The sequence below is a fragment of the Amaranthus tricolor genome, chromosome 9, assembly GCF_026212465.1.
Source record: "Amaranthus tricolor cultivar Red isolate AtriRed21 chromosome 9, ASM2621246v1, whole genome shotgun sequence".
NCBI classification, from domain to species: domain Eukaryota; kingdom Viridiplantae; phylum Streptophyta; class Magnoliopsida; order Caryophyllales; family Amaranthaceae; genus Amaranthus; species Amaranthus tricolor.
Window position 1 is genome coordinate 7275740 of NC_080055.1, and position 24886 is coordinate 7300625.

General features: G+C 35.0%; 1 protein-coding gene across 1 annotated transcript in view; it reads right to left on the reverse strand.

Annotated features, from left to right (window-relative positions):
* LOC130823208 (uncharacterized) overlaps positions 1-24597 on the reverse strand; it is a 185875-nt gene extending 161278 nt beyond the window's left edge. The window contains exons 1-3 of the mRNA XM_057687840.1: positions 24561-24597; positions 21253-23715; positions 14424-14572 (exon numbers count right to left, since the gene is read on the reverse strand). Of these exons, the coding sequence (XP_057543823.1) occupies positions 14424-14572; positions 21253-23715; positions 24561-24597 (2649 nt within the window). The remainder of the gene's footprint in view (positions 1-14423; positions 14573-21252; positions 23716-24560) is intronic.
* Between the last annotated feature and the right edge of the window lie 289 nt (positions 24598-24886).

Sequence of the window (24886 nt, forward strand, 5' to 3'; positions counted from 1 at the left end):
AATGAACGATGAAGAATGAACAAGGTTCAATGATCAATGAAGAATGAACGATGAAGAATGAACAAGGATCAATGATCAATGACGAATGAATGATGAAGAATGAACGAGGATCAATGATCAATGAAGAATGAAAGATGAACAATGAACAAGGATCAATGATCAATGAAGAATGAACGATGAAGAATGAACAAGGATCAATGATCAATGGCGAATGAACGATGAAGAATGAACAAGGATCAATGATCAATGAAGAATGAACAAGGATCAATGGTTAATGACGAATGAGCGATGAAGAATGAACAAGGATCAATGATCAATGAATAATGAACGATGAATAATGAACAAGGATCAATGATCATTGAAGAATGAACAAGGATCAATGGTCAATGACGAATGAAAGATGAAGAATGAACAAGGATCAATGATCAATGAACAATGAACGATGAAGAATGAACAAGGATCAATGATCAATGAAGAATGAACGATGATGAATGAACAAGGATCAATGATCATTGAAGAATGAACAAGGATCAATGGTCAATAAAGAATGAACGTTAAAGAATGAAAAAGGATCAATGATCAATGAAGAATCAACTATGAAGAATGAACAAGGATCAACGATCAATGAAGAATGAACAAGGATCAGTGGTTAATGACGAATGAACGATGAAGAATGAACAAGGATCAATGATCAATGAAGAATAAATGATGAAGAATAAAAAGCATCAATGATCAATGACGAATGATCGATGAAGAATGAACAAGGATCAATGATCAATGAAGAAAGAACTATGAATAATGAACAAGGATCAATGATCATTGAAAAATGAAGAAGGATCAATGGTCAATAAAGAATGAACGATAAAGAATGAACAAGGATCAATAATAAATGAAGAATGAACGATGATGAATGAACAAGGATCAATGATCATTGAAGAATGAACAAGGATCAATGGTCAATAAATAATGAACGATAAAGAGTGAAAAAGGATCAATGATCAATGAAGAATCAACGATGAAGAATGAACATGGATCAACGATCAATGAAGAATGAACGATGAAGAATAAACAAGGATCAATGATCAATGAAGAATGAACCATGAAGAATGAACAAGGATCAATGATCAATGAAGAATGAACGATGAACAATGAACAAGGATCAATGATCAATGAAGAATGAACAATGAACAATGAACAAGGATCACTGATCAATGAAGAATGAAAGATTAAGAATGAACAAGGATCAATGGTCAATGAAGAATGAACGATGAAGAATGAACAAGGATCAATGATCAATGAAGAATGAACGATGAAGAATGAACAAGGATCAATGATGAATGAACGATGAAGAATGAACAAGGATCAATGATCAATGAAGAATGAACCAAGAAGAATGAACAAGCATCAATGCTCAATGAAGAATGAACGATGAAGAATGAACAAGGATCAATGATCAATGAAGAATGAACGATGTAGAACGAACAAGGATCAATGGTCAATGACGAATGAACGATGAAGAATGAACAAGGATCAATGATCAATGAATAATGAACGATGAAGAATGAACAAGGATCAATGATCAATGAAAAATGAACGATGAAGAATGAACAAGGATCAATGATCATTGAAGAATGAACAAGGATCAATGGTCAATAAAGAATGAACGATAAAGAATGAACAAGGATAAATGATGAATGAAGAATGAACGATGAAGAATCAACAAGGATCAATGATCATTGAAGAATGAACGATGAAGAATGAACAAGGATTAATAATCAATGACGAATGAACGATGAAGAATGAAGAAGTATCAATGATCAAAGAAGAATGAACGATGAAGAATGAACAAGGATCAATGATCATTGAAGAATGAACAAGGATTTGGGTCAATAAAGAATGAATTTGGGTCAATAAAGAATGAACGATAAAGAATGAACAAGGATCAATGATCAATGAAGAATGAACGATGAAGAATGAACAAGGATCAATGATCAATGAAGACTGAACGATGAAGAATGAACAAGGATCAATAATCAATGACGAATGAACGATGAAGACTGAAGAAGGATCAATGATCAATGAAGAATGAACAAGGATCAATGATCAATGAAGAATGAACGATGAAGAATGAACAAGGATCAATAATCAATGACGAATGAACGATGAAGAATGAACGATGAAGAATGAACAAGGATCAATGATCATTGAAGAATGAACAAGGATCAATGGTCAATAAAGAATTAACGATGAAGAATGAACAAGGATCAATGATCAATGAAGAATGAACGATGAAGAATGAACAAGGATCACTGATCAATGAAGAATGAAAGATTAAGAATGAACAAGGATCAATGATCAATGAAGAATGAATGATGAAGAATGAACAAGGATCAATGATCAATGAAGAATGAACGATGAAGAATGAACAAGGATCAATGATCAATGAATAATGAACGATGAAGAATGAACAAGGATCAATGATCATTGAAGAATGAACAAGGATCAATGGTCAATAAAGAATGAACGATAAAGAATGAACAAGGATCAATGATCAATGAAGAATGAACGATGAAGAATGAACAATTATCAATGATCAATTAAGAATGAACGATGAAGAATGAACAAGGATCAATGATTAATGAAGAATGAACAAGGATCAATGGTCAATGACGAATGAACGATGAAGAATGAACAAGGATCAATGATAAATGAATAATGAACGATGAAGAATGAACAAGGATCAATGATCAATGAAGAATGAACGATGATGAATGAACAAGGATCAATGATCATTGAAGAATGAACAAGGATCAATGGTCAATAAAGAATGAACGATAAAGAATGAAAAAGGATCAATGATCAATGAAGAATCAACGATGAAGAATGAACAAGGATCAACGATCAATGAAGAATGAACGATGAAGAATGAACAAGGATCAATGATCAATGAAGAATGAACCATGAAGAATGAACAAGGATCAATGATCAATAAAGAATGAATGATGAAGAATGAACAAGGATCAATGATCAATGAAGAATGAAAGATGAAGAATGAACAAGGATCAATGATCAATGAAGAATGAACGATGAAGAATTAACAAAGATCAATGATCAATGAAGAATGAACGATGAAGAATGAACAACGATCAATAATCAATGACGAATGAACAATGAAGAATGAAGAAGGATCAATAATCAATGTAGAATGAACGATGAAGAATGAACAAGGATCAATGATCAATAAAGAATGAATGATGAAGAATGAACAAGGATCAATGATCAATGAAGAATGAAAGATGAAGAATGAACAAGGATCAATGGTCAATGACGAATGAACGATGAAGAATGAACAAGGATCAATGATCAATGAACAATGAACGATGAAGAATGAACAAGGATCAATGATCAATGAAGAATGAACGATGATGAATGAACAAGGATCAATGATCATTGAAGAATGAACAAGGATCAATGGTCAATAAAGAATGAACGTTAAAGAATGAAAAAGGATCAATGATCAATGAAGAATCAACTATGAAGAATGAACAAGGATCAACGATCAATGAAGAATGAACGATGAAGAATGAACAAGGATCAATGATCAATGAAGAATGAACCATGAAGAATGAACAAGGATCAATGATCAATGAAGAATGAACGATGAAGAATGAACAAGGATCAATGATCAATGAAGAATGAACGATGAAGAATGAACAAGGATCAATGATCCATGAAGAATGAACGATGTAGAATGAACAAGGATCAATGGTCAATGACGAATGAACGATGAAAAATGAACAAGGATCAACGATAAAAGAAGAATAAACGATGAAGAATGAACAAGGATCAATGTTCAATGACGAATGAACGATAAAGAATGAACAAGGATCAATGATCAATGAAGAATGAACGATGAAGAATGAACAAGGATCAATGATCAATGAAGAATGAACGATGAAGAATGAACAAGGATCAACGATCAATGAAGAATGAACAAGGATCAGTGGTTAATGACGAATGAACGATGAAGAATGAACAAGGATCAATGATCAATGAAGAATAAATGATGAAGAATAAAAAGCATCAATGATCAATGACGAATGATCGATGAAGAATGAACAAGGATCAATGTTCAATGAAGAAAGAACTATGAATAATGAACAAGGATCAATGATCATTGAAAAATGAAGAAGGATCAATGGTCAATAAAGAATGAACGATAAAGAATGAACAAGGATCAATAATCAATGAAGAATGAACGATGATGAATGAACAAGGATCAATGATCATTGAAGAATGAACAAGGATCAATGGTCAATAAAGAATGAACGATAAAGAGTGAAAAAGGATCAATGATCAATGAAGAATCAACGATGAAGAATGAACATGGATCAACGATCAATGAAGAATGAACGATGAAGAATAAACAAGGATCAATGATCAATGAAGAATGAACCATGAAGAATGAACAAGGATCAATGATCAATGAAGAATGAACGATGAACAATGAACAAGGATCAATGATCAATGAAGAATGAACGATGAACAATGAACAAGGATCACTGATCAATGAAGAATGAAAGATTAAGAATGAACAAGGATCAATGGTCAATGAAGAATGAACGATGAAGAATGAACAAGGATCAATGATCAATGAAGAATGAACGATGAAGAATGAACAAGGATCAATGATGAATGAACGATGAAGAATGAACAAGGATCAATGATCAATGAAGAATGAACCAAGAAGAATGAACAAGCATCAATGCTCAATGAAGAATGAACGATGAAGAATGAACAAGGATCAATGATCAATGAAGAATGAACGATGTAGAACGAACAAGGATCAATGGTCAATGACGAATGAACGATGAAGAATGAACAAGGATCAATGATCAATGAAGAATGAACGATGAAGAATGAACAAGGATCAATGGTTAATGACGAATGAACGATGAAGAATGAACAAGGATAATTAATTAATGAATAATGAACGATGAAGAATGAACAAGGATCAATGATCAATGAAAAATGAACGATGAAGAATGAACAAGGATCAATGATCATTGAAGAATGAACAAGGATCAATGGTCAATAAAGAATGAACGATAAAGAATGAACAAGGATAAATGATGAATGAAGAATGAACGATGAAGAATGAACAAGGATCAATGATCATTGAAGAATGAACGATGAAGAATGAACAAGGATTAATAATCAATGACGAATGAACGATGAAGAATGAAGAAGTATCAATGATCAAAGAAGAATGAACGATGAAGAATGAACAAGGATCAATGATCATTGAAGAATGAACAAGGATTTGGGTCAATAAAGAATGAATTTGGGTCAATAAAGAATGAACGATAAAGAATGAACAAGGATCAATGATCAATGAAAAATGAACGATGAAGAATGAACAAGGATCAATGATCAATGAAGACTGAACGATGAAGAATGAACAAGGATCAATAATCAATGACGAATGAACGATGAAGACTGAAGAAGGATCAATGATCAATGAAGAATGAACAAGGATCAATGATCAATGAAGAATGAACGATGAAGAATGAACAAGGATCAATAATCAATGACGAATGAACGATGAAGAATGAACGATGAAGAATGAACAAGGATCAATGATCATTGAAGAATGAACAAGGATCAATGGTCAATAAAGAATTAACGATGAAGAATGAACAAGGATCAATGATCAATGAAGAATGAACGATGAAGAATGAACAAGGATCACTGATCAATGAAGAATGAAAGATTAAGAATGAACAAGGATCAATGATCAATGAAGAATGAATGATGAAGAATGAACAAGGATCAATGATCAATGAAGAATGAACGATGAAGAATGAACAAGGATCAATGATCAATGAATAATGAACGATGAAGAATGAACAAGGATCAATGATCATTGAAGAATGAACAAGGATCAATGGTCAATAAAGAATGAACGATAAAGAATGAACAAGGATCAATGATCAATGAAGAATGAACGATGAAGAATGAACAATTATCAATGATCAATTAAGAATGAACGATGAAGAATGAACAAGGATCAATGATTAATGAAGAATGAACAAGGATCAATGGTCAATGACGAATGAACGATGAAGAATGAACAAGGATCAATGATAAATGAATAATGAACGATGAAGAATGAACAAGGATCAATGATCAATGAAGAATGAACGATGATGAATGAACAAGGATCAATGATCATTGAAGAATGAACAAGGATCAATGGTCAATAAAGAATGAACGATAAAGAATGAAAAAGGATCAATGATCAATGAAGAATCAATGATGAAGAATGAACAAGGATCAACGATCAATGAAGAATGAACGATGAAGAATGAACAAGGATCAATGATCAATGAAGAATGAACCATGAAGAATGAACAAGGATCAATGATCAATAAAGAATGAATGATGAAGAATGAACAAGGATCAATGATCAATGAAGAATGAAAGATGAAGAATGAACAAGGATCAATGATCAATGAAGAATGAACGATGAAGAATTAACAAAGATCAATGATCAATGAAGAATGAACGATGAAGAATGAACAACGATCAATAATCAATGACGAATGAACAATGAAGAATGAAGAAGGATCAATAATCAATGAAGAATGAACGATGAAGAATGAACAAGGATCAATGATCAATAAAGAATGAATGATGAAGAATGAACAAGGATCAATGATCAATGAAGAATGAAAGATGAAGAATGAACAAGGATCAATGATCAATGAAGAATGAACGATGAAGAATGAACAAGGATCAATGATCAATGAAGAATGAACGATGAAGAATGAACAAGGATCAATGATCAATGAAGAATGAACGATGAAGAATGAACAAGGATCAATGATCAATGAAGAATGAACGATGAAGAATGAACAAGGATCAATGATCAATGAAGAATGAACAAGGATCAATAGTCAATGACGAATGAACGATTAAGAATGAACAAGGATCAATGATCAATGAATAATGAACGCTGATGAATGAACAAGGATCAATGATCAATGAATAATGAACGATGAATAATGAACAAGGATCAATGATCATTGAAGAATGAACAAGGATCAATGGTCAATAAAGAATGAACGATAAAGAATGAACAAGGATCAATGATCAATGAAGAATGAACGATGAAGAATGAACAAGTATCAATGATCAATGAAGAATGAACGATGAAGAATGAACAAGGATCAATGATTAATGAAGAATGAACAAGGATCAATGGTCAATGACGAATGAACGATGAAGAATGAACAAGGATCAATGATAAATGAATAATGAACGATGAAGAATGAACAAGGATCAATGATCAATGAAGAATGAACGATGATGAATGAACAAGGATCAATGATCATTGAAGAATGAACAAGGATCAATGGTCAATAAAGAATGAACGATAAAGAATGAAAAAGGATCAACGATCAATGAAGAATGAACGATGAAGAATGAACAAGGATCAATGATCAATGAAGAATGAACCATGAAGAATGAACAAGGATCAATGATCAATGAAGAATGAACGATGAAGAATGAACAAGGATCAATGATCAATGAAGAATGAACGATGAAGAATGAACAAGGATCAATGATCAATGAAGAATGAACGATGTAGAAAGAACAAGGATCAATGGTCAATGACGAATGAACGATGAAAAATGAACAAGGATCAACGATCAAAGAAGAATAAACGATGAAGAATGAACAAGGATCAATGATCAATGTCGAATGAACGATGAAGAATGAACAAGGATCAATGATCAATGAAGAATGAACGATGAAGAATGAACAAGGATCAATGATCAATGACGAATGAATGATGAATAATGAATAAGGATCAATGATAATTGAAGAATGAACGATGAAGAATGAACAAGGATCAATGATCAATGAAGAATGAACTATGAAGAATGAACAAGGATCAATGGTCCATGACGAATGAACGATGCAGAATGAACAAAGATCAATGATCAATGAAGAATGAACGATTAAGAATGAACAAGGATCAATGATCATTGAAGAATGAACAAGGATCAATGATCAATAAAGAATGAACGATGAAGAATGAACAAGGATCAATGATGAATGAACGATGAAGAATGAACAAGGATCAATGATCAATGATCAATGACGAATGAACGATGTAGAATGAACAAGGATCAATGATCAATGAAGAATGAACCAAGAAGAATGAACAAGCATCAATGCTCAATGAAGAATGAACGATGAAGAATGAACAAGGATCAATGATCAATGAAGAATGAACGATGTAGAATGAACAAGGATCAATGGTCAATGACGAATGAACGATGAAGAATGAACAAGGATCAATGATCAATGAAGAATGAACGATGAAGAATGAACAAGGATCAATGGTTAATGACGAATGAACGATGAAGAATGAACAAGGATAATTAATTAATGAATAATGAACGATGAAGAATGAACAAGGATCAATGATCAATGAAAAATGAACGATGAAGAATGAACAAGGATCAATGATCATTGAAGAATGAACAAGGATCAATGGTCAATAAAGAATGAACGATAAAGAATGAACAAGGATAAATGATGAATGAAGAATGAACGATGAAGAATGAACAAGGATCAATTATCATTGATGAATGAACGATGAAGAATGAACAAGGATCAATAATCAATGACGAATGAACGATGAAGAATGAAGAAGGATCAATGATCAAAGAAGAATGAACGATGAAGAATGAACAAGGATCAATGATCATTGAAGAATGAACAAGGATTTGGGTCAATAAAGAATGAATTTGGGTCAATAAAGAATGAACGATAAAGAATGAACAAGGATCAATGATCAATGAAGAATGAACGATGAAGAATGAACAAGGATCAATGATCAATGAAGACTGAACGATGAAGAATGAACAAGGATCAATAATCAATGACGAATGAACGATGAAGACTGAAGAAGGATCAATGATCAATGAAGAATGAACAAGGATCAATGATCAATGAAGAATGAACGATGAAGAATGAACAAGGATCAATAATCAATGACGAATGAACGATGAAGAATGAACGATGAAGAATGAACAAGGATAAATGATCATTGAAGAATGAACAAGGATCAATGGTCAATAAAGAATTAACGATGAAGAATGAACAAGGATCAATGATCAATGAAGAATGAACGATGAAGAATGAACAAGGATCACTGATCAATGAAGAATGAAAGATTAAGAATGAACAAGGATCAATGATCAATGAAGAATGAACGATGAAGAATGAACAAGGATCAATGATCAATGAAGAATGAACGATGAAGAATGAACAAGGATTAATGATCAATGAAGAATGAACAAGGATCAATGGTCAATGATGAATGAACAATGAAGAATGAACAAGGATCAATGATCAATGAATAATGAACGCTGATGAATGAACAAGGATCAATGATCAATGAATAATGAACGATGAAGAATGAACAAGGATCAATGATCATTGAAGAATGAACAAGGATCAATGGTCAATAAAGAATGAACGATAAAGAATGAACAAGGATCAATGATCAATGAAGAATGAACGATGAAGAATGAACAATTATCAATGATCAATTAAGAATGAACGATGAAGAATGAACAAGGATCAATGATTAATGAAGAATGAACAAGGATCAATGGTCAATGACGAATGAACGATGAAGAATGAACAAGGATCAATGATCAATGAATAATGAACGATGAAAAATGAACAAGGATCAATGATCAATGACGAATGAACGATGAAGAATGAACGATGAAGAATGAACAAGGATCAATGATCAATGACGAATGAACGATGAAGAATGAACAAGGATCAATGATCAATGAAGAATGAACCAAGAAGAATGAACAAGCATCAATGATCAATGAAGAATGAACGATGAAGAATGAACGAGGATCAATGATCAATGAAGAATGAACAAGGATCAATGGTCAATGAAGAATGAACGAAGAAGAATGAACAAGGATCAATGATCAATGACAAATGAACGATGAAGAATGAACAAGGATCAATGATCAATGAAGAATGAACGATGAAGAATGAACAAGGATCAATGATTAATGAAGAATGAACGATAAAGAATGAACAACGATCAATGATCAATGAAGAATGAACAAGGATCAATGATCAATGAAGAATGAACGATGAAGAATGAACAAGGATCATTGATCAATGAAGAATGAACAAGGATCAATGGTCAATGACGAATGAACGATGAAGAATGAACAAGGATCAATGATCAATGAAGAATTAATGATGAAGAATAAAAAGCATCAATGATCAATCACGGATGAACGATGAAGAGTGAACAAGGATCAATGATCAATGAAGAATGAACAATGAAGAATGAACAAGGATGAATGATTAATGACGAATGAACGGTTAAGAATGAACAAGGATCAATGATCAATCAAGAATAAATGATGAAGAATGAACAAGGATCAATGATCAATGGAGAATGAACGATGAAGAATGAACAAGGTTCAATGATCAATGAAGAATGAACGATGAAGAATGAACAAGGATCAATGATCAATGAAGAATGAACGATGAAGAATGAACAAGGATCAATGATCAATGAAGAATGAACGATGTAGAATGAACAAGGATCAATGGTCAATGACGAATGAACGATGAAAAATGAACAAGGATCAATGATAAAAGAATAATAAACGATGAAGAATGAACAAGGATCAATGATCAATGACGAATGAACGATGAAGAATGAACAAGGATCAATGATCAATGAAGAATGAACAAGGATCAATGATCAATGAAGAATGAACGATGAAGAATGAACAAGGATCAACGATCAATGAAGAATGAACAAGGATCAGTGGTTAATGACGAATGAACGATGAAGAATGAACAAGGATCAATGATCAATGAAGAATGAATGATGAAGAATAAAAAGCATCAATGATCAATGACGAATGAACGATGAAGAATGAACAAGGATCAATGATCAATGAAGAAAGAACTATGAAGAATGAACAAGGATCAATGATCATTGAAAAATGAAGAAGGATCAATGGTAAATAAAGAATGAACGATAAAGAATGAACAAGGATCAATGATCAATGAAGAATGAACGATGAAGAATCAACAAAGATCAATGATCAATGAAGAATGAACGATGAAGAATGAACAAGGATGAATGATCAATGACGAATGAACGGTTAAGAATGAACAAGGATCAATGATCAATGAAGAATAAATGATGAAGAATGAACAAGGATCAATGATCAATGGAGAATGAACGATGAAGAATGAACAAGGTTCAATGATCAATGAAGAATGAACGATGAAGAATGAACAAGGATCAATGATCAATGAAGAATGAACGATGAAGAATGAACAAGGATCAATGATCAATGAAGAATGAACGATGAAGAATGAACAAGGATCAATGATCAATGAAGAATGAACAAGGATCAATGGTCAATGACGAATGAACGATTAAGAATGAACAAGGATCAATGATCAATGAATAATGAACGCTGATGAATGAACAAGGATCAATGATCAATGATCAATGATCATTGAAGAATGAACAAGGATCAATGGTCAATAAAGAATGAACGATAAAGAATGAACAAGGATCAATGATCAATGAAGAATGAACGATGAAGAATGAAGAAGTATCAATGATCAATTTAGAATGAACGATGAAGAATGAACAAGGATCAATGATTAATGAAGAATGAACAAGGATCAATGGTCAATGACGAATGAACGATGTAGAATGAACAAGGATCAATGATCAATGAATAATGAACGATGAAGAATGAACAAGGATCAATGATGAATGAAGAATGAACGATGATGAATGAACAAGGATCAATGATCATTGAAGAATGAACAAGGATCAATGGTCAATAAAGAATGAACGATAAAGAATGAAAAAGGATCAATGATCAATGAAGAATCAACGATGAAGAATGAACAAGGATCAACGATCAATGAAGAATGAACGATGAAGAATGAACAAGGATCAATGATCAATGAAGAATGAACCATGAAGAATGAACAAGGATCAATGATCAATGAAGAATGAACGATGAAGAATGAACAAGGATCAATGATCAATGAAGAATGAACGATGAAGAATGAACAAGGATCAATGATCAATGAAGAATGAACGATGTAGAAAGAACAAGGATCAATGGTCAATGACGAATGAACGATGAAAAATGAACAAGGATCAACTGATGTGTAAACTAAGTTGAAAAACTTCGTTCACAAATGGGATAAAACGTGGGAATGTGTGATAGGTTTTTTTTAGAAGGATAATTGGAAAGAAACAAGTAAGTTTAGGGGAACACTCACCCTTAACTTGGGGATATAACAAGGTGGAACACTCACTCACTTGTTTGGGTGTAGAAGTGTTTAGGGAACACTCAACCTAGACAACAACTACTAAGATCAAGCTTTGGGAACACTCGACCAAAACTAGAACTCTTCAAAATTGAGAAACTCTCAACCTTGGATTGACAACTTAGCTAAACTCCTAGCAAAGTTAGAACTCACACACGTGAAGGTTTTGTTTTGGCAAATTTCTGAATGTATTTTCATTGATCATTTCCAAGCTTTATATAGCTTGAGTTACATTCAATAATGCCTTTACATATTCTAAAAACAAGACTGAAATAAAAGGGCCTATTAATTGGCTCATAACCGTCCAAATTAATGCCCATTACTACCCTTAATTTAACTTAAACAAATGAGCTTAAATGAAGGAGAATTAACTCCAAAAACGTCCAGCCATTAACCTTCCAAAACTGTTCAAAACCATCATTTAAAGCTGTCCTTGAATGCCTTTGTAACTGCCACGAATTAACTCCTCATTCAAGCCTCTTTATTCACGAAATTAAACCAGCAAAACCTCCTAATAATACCTCTTAAATGAGATTAAAAACCAGCTTTAAATCTCCTTAAAAACACGCCCCTTTGAATTCCAAAACCGTTTGGAATTAATTCCTTGTAACCGATCCATTTAATGTCTTTAATCTGTCTCATGAATGAAATAGTTAGTCACGCTTTGATATAGATTGGTATGCCTCAAAACAAAACCAAGCTATAAGCACACGTAGTTTGCTGTTTTCGTTTAATGAATTTGTTTTTGTGATTTTTTTGTGGTTTTATAACAAGGGAAAAATGAAATGTATGTGCTGATTTTCAAACTGAAAATGGCTTGCCAAAGGTTGTTTCGATACAGATACACCACGAAACAAATCTAAGGGCTCCTAAGAACACATTCAAACTTTAGCCAAAAGAATGAAAAGCATAGGAACTTCAAATTACTTAAACTAATCCAAGTTAAAGTAAATTGCAAATAAGAACAAAGAAAATTGCTCAATTGGAAGTTTGTATTGAAAGTGTTGAATATCATCAGAAACAAGCTAAGCCTTATTTATACTTATAAGGAGATAAGCCAGCAAGAAAAAAAAATAGCAAAGAATCCACTTGCAACGGCTACAAATCAGCCATACACCCACTTGCAACAGCTACAAATCAGCTATTATTTGCAATATGTTTGACTAATCTTCAAATGATATTTTGGGGCTGACAAGTAGATAAGATCTTCATGATATATCCCTCACAATCTTCAAGAAATAATGCTGAAAATTTCAGCTGCAAGTAGTGTCTCAACGTCTTAATTTTGCTAAATATATTTTTTTAATCATCCACTTGCTTAACTTTCATATTTATATTCTTCATATTTCCTTGGTTTATTTGCTTGATATTTTCAGCTGCTTGCTTGCGTTTCAATCGCATAATATTCGACCCATGAGCAAAATTAAATACTAAACTCAAATAAAAGAAAAGTACAACTCGACTAACTAAGCATGAGAAATGATTAAGCTTGATCCTAAACCTGGCTTAAATCATTTCGAAGAAAACAAAAGACCCAAATACTCGAAATAAAATAAACGACTTAAATAATAAAACGACCCCAAAAAAAAAAAAAAAAAGAAGACTTAGTTTATGACTACGAAATTAAAGGATTTCAGTTTTGGACCTTGAATTTTAGCGTCTTCCATTTGATGCATCATTATATTGATCTTGGCTAGCTCAGCAGAACTAGATGTAGGTGATCCTACATCATCCTCCCCTTCTTTGGAAAAGCTTGACCTCAAGCTTGGTAACATGTCCTCCTCATGAAATGTAATCAAATCTGCAACATTGAAAGTAGAAGACACACCATAGCTACTAGGTAGCTCTAGTTTGTAAGCATTGTCATTTACTTTTTCCAAAATTTCGAATGGTCCATCAATTCTAGCACTTAACTTTGATTTCCTTTGTGTGGGAAACCTATCCTTTCTCAAGTAAATCCATACTAAGTCACCTTCTTTGAAAATCACTTCTTTTCTCTTTTGATCCACTCTTTCCTTAACCCTCTCATTCATTTTCTCAATCTTTTCCACAACTTGTTTATGCAACTTTTGGATCTCATTAGCTCTAGACTCGGCATCATGACTAAACTTCAAAGGTGTAGGAAAAGGCGTAAGATCTATAGGGGTTAAAGGATTAAGGCCATAAACTATAAAGAAAGGAGAAAAACCGGTGGTCTTGCTAGGAACTCGATTATAAGCAAATTCAGCATGTGGTAGCAATTGTTCCCATTGTTTAGGATTCTTAGTAATGAGGGCACGCAACAAGGTTCCTAAGGTCCTATTGGTTACTTCGGTTTGTCCATCAGTCTGAGGGTGGCTAGAACTACTAAAGTTAAGCTTGGTTCCCATCTTTTTCCACAAAGTAAGCCAAAAATGACTAAGAAACTTTGAGTCTCTATCACTTACCATACTTCTTGCTATCCCATGTAGTCTTACTATTTCTTTAAAATAAAGATTAGCAATGTTAACAGCATCATGTGTAGTATGACAAGGAATGAAATGGGCCATCTTAGAAAACCTATCAACAACAACCATAATGGAATCCTTATTGTTAGAGGTTCTAGGTAGTCCGGTTATGAAGTCTAAGCTCACATCTTCCCATGGATTTTGTGGTGTAGGAAGAGGTTGGTAAAGACCTTGAGACGTTTTGTGGGCTTTGGCTTTTAGGCATTGCACACACCTCTTAATAATATGAATGACATCTTTAGCAAGTTTCGGCCAAAAGAAGGTCTCACTCACTAGAGCTATGGTCTTTTCTTCCCCAAAATGTCCTCCAAGTCCTCCCTCATGATATTCCTTAATTAAGGTCTCCCTAACACTATGTCTGGGCACACATAATTGATTACCTCGAAAGAGATATCCTTGAAAGAGGTAAAAAAGTCCTTGAGGTTTGTTATGACATTTTTCAAATATTTCTCCAAAATCAACATCATCAATATAACATTCTTTTAACAATTCCATCCCAACAACCTTAGTATTCAAAGTACTCAAAAGCAAGTATCTCCTAGATAAAGCATCAGCTCCGGTGTTTAATTTACCCGCTTTGTGTTTAATGGTGAAATGAAAGGTTTGTAGGAACTCGACCCACTTAGCATGTCTAGATTGAAGTTTGTGTTGGCTTTGAATGAATTTTAAGGCCTCATGGTCAGAATGTAACACAAATTCTTTTGCAATCAAATAATGTCTCCAATGTTCTAAACATCTAATAATAGCATAAAACTCTTTATCATAAGTAGAATACTTCCTTTTAGCATCATTGAGTTTTTCACTAAAGTAAGCAAGGGGTTTGTTGTTTTGAGTAAGAACACCTCCAATACCTACCCCAGATGCGTCACATTCTACTTCAAAGATATCCTCAAAATTAGGCAAAGCTAGAACAGGTGCGGTGGTAAGTTTGTCTTTGATGGTGTCTAAGGCTGCTTGTGCTTTGGAATTCCATTCTATGGTCTTATGTTTTGTGAGTTCGGTGATAGGGGCCATGATTGAACTAAAGTTTGGGACAAACCTCCTATAAAAAGAAGCTAAACCATGAAATGATCTTACTTGGTGAATGGTGGTAGGAACAGGCCAGTCTCTAATAGCTTCAACTTTCTTTTCATCCGCTTTTATCCCCTCAATTGACACAATAAACCCAAGAAATTTTACTGATTCCGAAAAGAATTGACACTTTTCCAAATTACCATACAATTTTTCTTTAGCCAATACACTAAAAACTTGATGCAAATGTTTAACATGCTCGTCTTCACTTTGACTATACACCAAGATATCATCAAAATAAACCACAACAAATTGACCCAAGAAAGGCTTTAAAGTTTGGTTCATAAGTCTCATAAAGGTAGAAGGTGCATTAGACAACCCAAAGGGCATGACTAACCATTCATAAAGTCCTTCTTTAGTTTTAAATGCGGTTTTCCATTCATCCCCTTCATAAATTCTAACTTGGTGATATCCACTCCTAAGGTCGATTTTAGAAAAAACTTTCGAACCATATAAATCATCTAACAAGTCATTGAGTCTAGGTATTGGAAATCTATACTTGATGGTGATTCTATTAATGGCTCTACTGTCCACGCACATCCTCATTTCTCCATTTTTCTTAGGCACAAGTAAGGTAGGGACGGCACAAGGACTTATGGACTCTCTAATCAAACCTTTAGCTAACAATTCATCAACTTGTCTCCTAATTTCTTCGGTCTCTTTAGGATTAGTTCTATAGGCTGGTTTGTTAGGTAATATGGAACCGGGAATGAAATCAATCTTATGTTGTATGTCCCTTTTGGGTGGAAGTCCATTAGGTATCTCAATAGGAAAAACATGCGCAAATTCATCAAGTAAAGGCACAAGCAAAGGGTGATCATGCAAAACAGATTCGGTTTCATAATTTAGCAATAACAATTCTTTTCGTTCCACAAATTCATGTTGTTCACTTTTAAGTATAGGAATCAAAGAATGAAAATTTGTTAAAGTTGCTTGTAATTTAGAATTATGGCCAGGTGCATATGGAGCTAACGTGATCTTTTTCTTATTTAAAACAAAAGTATGTGTATTTTTAAAGCCATCATGCATAACTTTTCTATCATATTGCCAAGGTCTTCCTAATAAAACATGACATGCATCCATAGGTATAACATCACATAAAAGACTCTCCTTATAACTATTGCCTATTGAAAACGATAGTAAAACTTGAGAGTTTACAGGAATACCTTTGTTTTGATTCAACCATTGAATCATGTATGGCTCGGGGTGTGGAGTGGCGGTGAGATTAAGCTTGTCCACCATGGTCTTTGAAGCGACATTAGTGCAACTTCCTCCATCAATGATAAGCGAATAGATCTTACCTTTAACCGTACATTTTGTGTGGAATATTGCTTCCCTTTGTGGGTTTGGATCTTTGGCTTTGACCCCACTAAGAGCTCTTCGCATAACCAATAATTCTCCTTCATCTGGATATATCATTTCCTCATCAAGTTCAGCATTGTCACAGAAATCCTCCTCGTTTTCCTCTTGATGATCATCAAATTCAACTAAGTTCACCATTTTTCGGTTTGGGCATTCGGATGAGATATGTCCTAAGCCTTGACACTTAAAACATCTCCTAGGTGTGAATGAATTGGTGTTTGCTTTGGGTGTATTGGGTACGCTTACGGGCTGCTTTAAATGATTATTTTGCAAAGCTTTTGAATCTTGCGAATGGACTTTAGAATAGGGATGGGGAGTGTTCTTTTGGTAGGAATTGAAATTGGTCGTTCTTGCTGAAGTGAAACGTGAGGTTTCCTTCATTTTAGTTCTTTGTTGTTTTTCCACTTTATGTGCAAGGTTAATTAAATCATCAAGGCAAGCATAAGGTTGTAATTCAACAATGTTTCTGATTTTTGAATCTAAACCATTTAAAAATCTTACCAAAGTTTGATGATCATCCTCCTTAAGGTCGCACCTCATTATCATTGTCTCGAACTCTCGACCATACTCTTCTACACTCCTGCCATCTTGTTGTAGATGTTGAAGTTTGGTGAAATTCTCTTGCATGTAGTATGAAGGCAGAAACTTTTCCTTCATTTGCTTCTTCATCTTTTCCCATGATCTAATCTTGTCTTTCCCTTCTCTTTCTCGTTTTGCACATTTGCTAGCCCACCAAGTAGAAGCATATTTGCGCAATTTTAATGCTACTATCTTTACCTTCTTTTCTTCATCCGTATTCTTGTAATCAAATACTCTTTCAACGGTTCTTATCCATTCAAGGAACTCATCTCCATCTAATCTTCCTTCAAATTCTGGAATGTCGACTCTAAGATCATCTCCACGGCTTGTTTGCCTACTAACTTTAGGACTTTCAGACTCATAATCCCCACCTTCCCTTAAGGTGCGTTTTATGTCTAGATACTCTTTAAGTTGGGTTTGTAGGTATTTAATGGTGGCATTTTGCTCTTCAACAATTCTGCTCAAATCACTTGTTTCTCCTTCACCACTTTGAGACATGGTGTTATGCTTTGTGAATGAACGAAATTAAGGCTCGGAGCGTAGCCTTGGCTCTGATACCAAGATGATATAGATTGGTATGCCTCAAAACAAAACCAAGCTATAAGCACACGTAGTTTGCTGTTTTCGTTTAATGAATTTGTTTTTGTGATTTTTTTGTGGTTTTATAACAAGGGAAAAATGAAATGTATGTGCTGATTTTCAAACTGAAAATCGCTTGCCAAAGGTTGTTTCGATACAGATACACCACGAAACAAATCTAAGGGCTCCTAAGAACACATTCAAACTTTAGCCAAAAGAATGAAAAGCATAGGAACTTCAAATTACTTAAACTAATCCAAGTTAAAGTAAATTGCAAATAAGAACAAAGAAAATTGCTCAATTGGAAGTTTGTATTGAAAGTGTTGAATATCATCAGAAACAAGCTAAGCCTTATTTATACTTATAAGGAGATAAGCCAGCAAGAAAAAAAAATAGCAAAGAATCCACTTGCAACGGCTACAAATCAGCCATACACCCACTTGCAACAGCTACAAATCAGCTATTATTTGCAATATGTTTGACTAATCTTCAAATGATATTTTGGGGCTGACAAGTAGATAAGATCTTCATGATATATCCCTCACAATCTTCAAGAAATAATGCTGAAAATTTCAGCTGCAAGTAGTGTCTCAACGTCTTAATTTTGCTAAATATATTTTTTTAATCATCCACTTGCTTAACTTTCATATTTATATTCTTCATATTTCCTTGGTTTATTTGCTTGATATTTTCAGCTGCTTGCTTGCGTTTCAATCGCATAATATTCGACCCATGAGCAAAATTAAATACTAAACTCAAATAAAAGAAAAGTACAACTCGACTAACTAAGCATGAGAAATGATTAAGCTTGATCCTAAACCTGGCTTAAATCATTTCGAAGAAAACAAAAGACCCAAATACTCGAAATAAAATAAACGACTTAAATAATAAAACGACCCCAAAAAAAAAAAAAAAAAAGAAGACTTAGTTTATGACTACGAAATTAAAGGATTTCAGTTTTGGACCTTGAATTTTAGCGTCTTCCATTTGATGCATCATTATATTGATCTTGGCTAGCTCAGCAGAACTAGATGTAGGTGATCCTACATCACGCTTAGCAAAGTGCACCCATTTGAGGACATATTCGGACCATGCATACCAAAGCTTGTAGGCGTAATCTCGAAAAAGGATTTAGACAAAATCAATTCCCTAACGTTGGATTCTTGGACTGGAATATTTGGACTATTCGAACCTTGACCACTTTGGTCATCCTCCCCTTCTTCAATGGGAATTGCCCTCAATTCTTCATCATCGTAGTATGGTGCTAGATCTCCCACATTGAACGTGCTTGAAACGCCATACTTACCTCCCAAATCAACCTTGTAGGCATTGTTGTTTATCTTTTCCACCACTTCGAATGGACCTTCGGCTCGGGGCATGAGCTTGTTTTTCCTTTGATTAGGAAACCTTTCTTTCCTCATGTAAATCCACACCAAGTCACCAACCTCAAAGCTTCTCACGTTTTTGACGCGCTTGTTGGCTTGCTTCTTGTAGATTTCATTTGCCTTTTCAATATTCTTTCTTACCTCCTTGTGAATCTTGACCATGAACTCGGCTTGCTCTTTTGCACCTCCATGCACAAACTTATCTTGAGGTAGAGCAATAAGATCAATAGGAACATAGGGATTAACCCCGTAGACTACTTCAAAAGGTGAATACTTTGTAGTAGCACTAGGAGTCCTATTGTAAGCAAACTCGGCATGAGCAAGCTTAACATCCCAATCCTTGGTGCTCTTACTAACCAATGTTCTAAGCAAAGAACCAAGAACTCTATTCACCACCTCGGTTTGACCGTCGGTTTGTGGATGATGTGATGTAGAAAACAGCAACTTAGTTCCCATGAGACGCCATAATGACTTCCAAAAATGACTTAGGAACTTTGTATCTCGATCGGACACAATGGTGCGTGGCACCCCATGAAAACGAACCACTTCCTCAAAATATAGCTTAGCCACTTTCATGGCATCTTCAGTTTTATGACATGGAATGAAGTGAGCCATTTTTGAGAACCTATCAACAACCACCATTATTGAATCTTTACCCCTTTGAGTTCTAGGTAAAGCTACAATAAAATCCATACTAACATCTTCCCAAGGTCTCTCGGGAACTGGCAAAGGCTTGTAAAGACCCTTATGAAACACCATTTTTACCCTTTGACAAGTAGAGCAACGACTAACCACATGATGAACCGTAGCTAACATCTTTGGCCAGTAAAAGTGAGCTTGAAGAAGCTCCATTGTCTTTTGAATCCCAACGTGACCAGCTAGACCTCCTCCATGAACTTCATGAATCAACAAACTTCTAATTGGACACTTAGGAATGCATAATCTATTTCCCTTGAAAAGAAAACCATCATGTAAGGAAAATAAATCATAAACTCCATGAACACATTTCTCCATGACGCCATTAAAATCACCATCTTCCTTGTAGTACTCTTTGATCAAATCAAAACCAAGAATCTTAGCTTCCACCACTCCAAGTAGAGAATGTCTTCTAGATAAGGCATCCGCAACAACATTAGCTTTCCCACTCTTGTATTTAGAGGAAAAGTTAAATGTTTGCAAGAAATCCACCCACTTAGCATGCCTCGAATTCAGCTTCTTTTGGCCATGAATGAATCTTAAAGACTCATGATCAGAATGTAGTATGAACGGTTGTGGCCTCAAATAATGTGACCAATGATCTAAAGCTCTTACCATTGCATAGAACTCTTTATCATAGGTGGAATAATTCAGCTTGCCTTGGCTCAACTTCTCGCTAAAATAAGCGATTGGACGCCCTTCTTGAATCAAAACGGCACCAATTCCCCTCCCACTTGCATCACACTCAACTTCAAATGGCTTTGAGAAATCTGGAAGTGCTAGGATTGGAGTGTTGCACATCTTCTCTTTGACCTCCTCAAAGGCCTTTTGAGCTTGGGGAGTCCACTCAAACGAGCCCTTCTTTGTGCACTCAGTTATAGGAGCCATGAGAGTGCTGAAATTGCGAATGAACCTCCTATAAAAGGAAGCTAACCCATGGAATGAGCGCACCTCCGTGAGTGTCTTGGGACTAGGCCATGATTGAATAGCCTCAATCTTGCTTGGATCAACTTTCACACCTTCACCTGAAATAATGTAACCAAGAAAAGTGACCTCATATAGCATAAAATTACATTTCTCAAGTTTTCCATACAATTTTTGCTTTCTTAAAACAGTGAAAACTTCCAATAAATGTAACAAATGTTCATCTTCACGCTTGCTATAGATGAGGATGTCATCAAGATACACCACCACGAACTTGCCTAGAAAAGGCCTCAACACTTCATTCATCAATCTCATGAAAGTGCTAGGAGCATTGGTGAGCCCAAATGGCATAACAAGCCACTCGTACAACCCATGCTTGGTCTTGAAAGCAGTCTTCCATTCATCTCCTTCCCTCATTCGAATTTGATGATAGCCACTCCTCAAATCAACTTTAGAAAAGATATTAGAGCCACTCAACTCATCAAGCATGTCATCAAGCCTTGGGATAGGAAACCTGTACTTGATAGTAATGTTATTAACAGCCCTACTATCAATACACATACGCCATGTACCCTCCTTTTTAGGAACCAAAAGAGCAGGAACAGCACAAGGACTCATAGACTCACGCACATACCCCATACTCATCAACTCCTCTATTTGTCTTTGCAACTCCTTAGTCTCCAAAGGATTACATCTATAGGCGGGTTTGTTAGGCAAAGGAGCACCAGGAATAAGATCAATTTGATGTTCAATACCTCTTAAAGGTGGTAACCCATTAGGTAACTCATCAGGAAATACATCTTTAAAGTCTTTAATCAATTGAGCCAATTTAGGGTTTTGACTCACAAATTTTTCATGGATTTCTTTAGAATACAACAGATACACCTCATTCTCACCATCAATCTCCCTCTCAAATTCTTTAAGAGTGAGCAATGACACCTCCTTAGATTGTTTAACTTTTTGTGAAAAACGTGGGGGTGGTAAGGGATGTAATTTTTTTTGTTTTCCTTGGTGAGTTATAGTGTAAGTATTATGATAACCATCATGGACAGATTTTCGATCAGTTTGCCATGGTCTACCAAGTAAAATATGACAAGCATCCATAGACACAACATCACATAATTGAGAATCATGATAAGAACCAATGGAAAAACTAACCATGCTTTGTTTTCTAACCCCCGTGCTGGAATTCGAATCTAACCAACTCAACTTATAAGGATTTGGATGATTTGTAGTTGTAAGACCAAGTTTGGTTACTAGAGTTTTAGAAACCGTATTTGCCTCACTCCCACTATCAATAATCAAATCACATACCTCGCCTTCAACCTTGCACTTGGTGATGAAAATGTGTTGTCTTTGAGGTGCTATGGGCTCCTCAACTTGGGCTTGCAACGCCCTCCTCACCACTAGGCTTTGCTTGGCCTCCTCTTCTGGAAAGCATTGGTCCTCCTCTTCATCTTCACCCACGGCCTCCCCTTCTTCATCTTCAAACTCTTCCCAATCTATAGTTTGGTTGGCAATGAGCTTCACCTCTTGCATAGTTAAGGCCCTTGAATTTGGGCAATCTTTCTTGAAATGCCCTCTTCCTCCACACTTGTAACATACAATGTCACTAAGTTTGAAGTCCTTCTTGTCCTTCCTAGGTGGATCATTAGGTTTGACAAGACTAGACCCCTCCTTGGTAGGAAAGGTAGGTTTTCGAGCCACTTGAGGAATGAAAGTAGACTTCTTCTTCTTCCTCTTAGCATCGAATTTCACCACAAGTTTACAAGCTTCCACAAAGGTTAAGTTGGTGTAACCTTCAAGCTTCTCTTGCAATTCTTGATCCAAACCAGCAATAAAACGCCCCAACTTGAGCTCTTCATTTTCTGTGACTTCACACACAATGGCGAGTCTATCAAACTCCTTTATGTAATCTTCAACTGGGTCGCCTCTTTGTTGTAAAGTACTCCACTTTACATATTGACTTTGTTTGTAATTGTGAGGAATAAAGCGATCCCTCATCCTTTTCTTCAATTTCCTCCAAGTAGAGATGGAAGCTTTCCCCCTAAGGGTATGCCCCCTTTGTTCTCCTTGCAACCAACTATCACCATAGCCTTTCAGCTTGACTTTGGCTATCTTGTATCTTTGTACTTCCTCTTGAATGTCTTTGTATTCAAAGTACCTTTCCAAGGACTTCTCCCATTCCAAGTACTTTTCTGGATCAAGCGACCCATCAAAGGCAGGGACATCTACTTTGAGACTCCTATCTTCCCTCCTAGGTGGAGGTTCCTCGTTTTGATCTCTCCTATCTTGCTCGTTCAGGAGTCTTGCCATTAAGGCAGCAAGATTCCCTTGTAGATTGGCATTAGTTTCGGCCAACCTTTCTTGACTAGCAATGGAACGATTTAGAGCTTCCAAAGCTACTTTCAAATCTTGATTCTCTCCCATGATATGTAGGTATTTGACCCTTTTGGAAGTGTATGGAAAAACTCCCCCTACCTGACGCGCCAAATGATGTGTAAACTAAGTTGAAAAACTTCGTTCACAAATGGGATAAAACGTGGGAATGTGTGATAGGTTTTTTTTAGAAGGATAATTGGAAAGAAACAAGTAAGTTTAGGGGAACACTCACCCTTAACTTGGGGATATAACAAGGAGGAACACTCACTCACTTGTTTGGGTGTAGAAGTGTTTAGGGAACACTCAACCTAGACAACGACTACTAAGATCAAGCTTTGGGAACACTCGACCAAAACTAGAACTCTTCAAAATTGAGAAACTCTCAACCTTGGATTGACAACTTAGCTAAACTCCTAGCAAAGTTAGAACTCACACACGTGAAGGTTTTGTTTTGGCAAATTTCTGAATGTATTTTCATTGATCATTTCCAAGCTTTATATAGCTTGAGTTACATTCAATAATGCCTTTACATATTCTAAAAACAAGACTGAAATAAAAGGGCCTATTAATTGGCTCATAACCGTCCAAATTAATGCCCATTACTACCCTTAATTTAACTTAAACAAATGAGCTTAAATGAAGGAGAATTAACTCCAAAAACGTCCAGCCATTAACCTTCCAAAACTGTTCAAAACCATCATTTAAAGCTGTCCTTGAATGCCTTTGTAACTGCCACGAATTAACTCCTCATTCAAGCCTCTTTATTCACGAAATTAAACCAGCAAAACCTCCTAATAATACCTCTTAAATGAGATTAAAAACCAGCTTTAAATCTCCTTAAAAACACGCCCCTTTGAATTCCAAAACCGTTTGGAATTAATTCCTTGTAACCGATCCATTTAATGTCTTTAATCTGTCTCATGAATGAAATAGTTAGTCACGCTTAGCAAAGTGCACCCATTTGAGGACATATTCGGACCATGCATA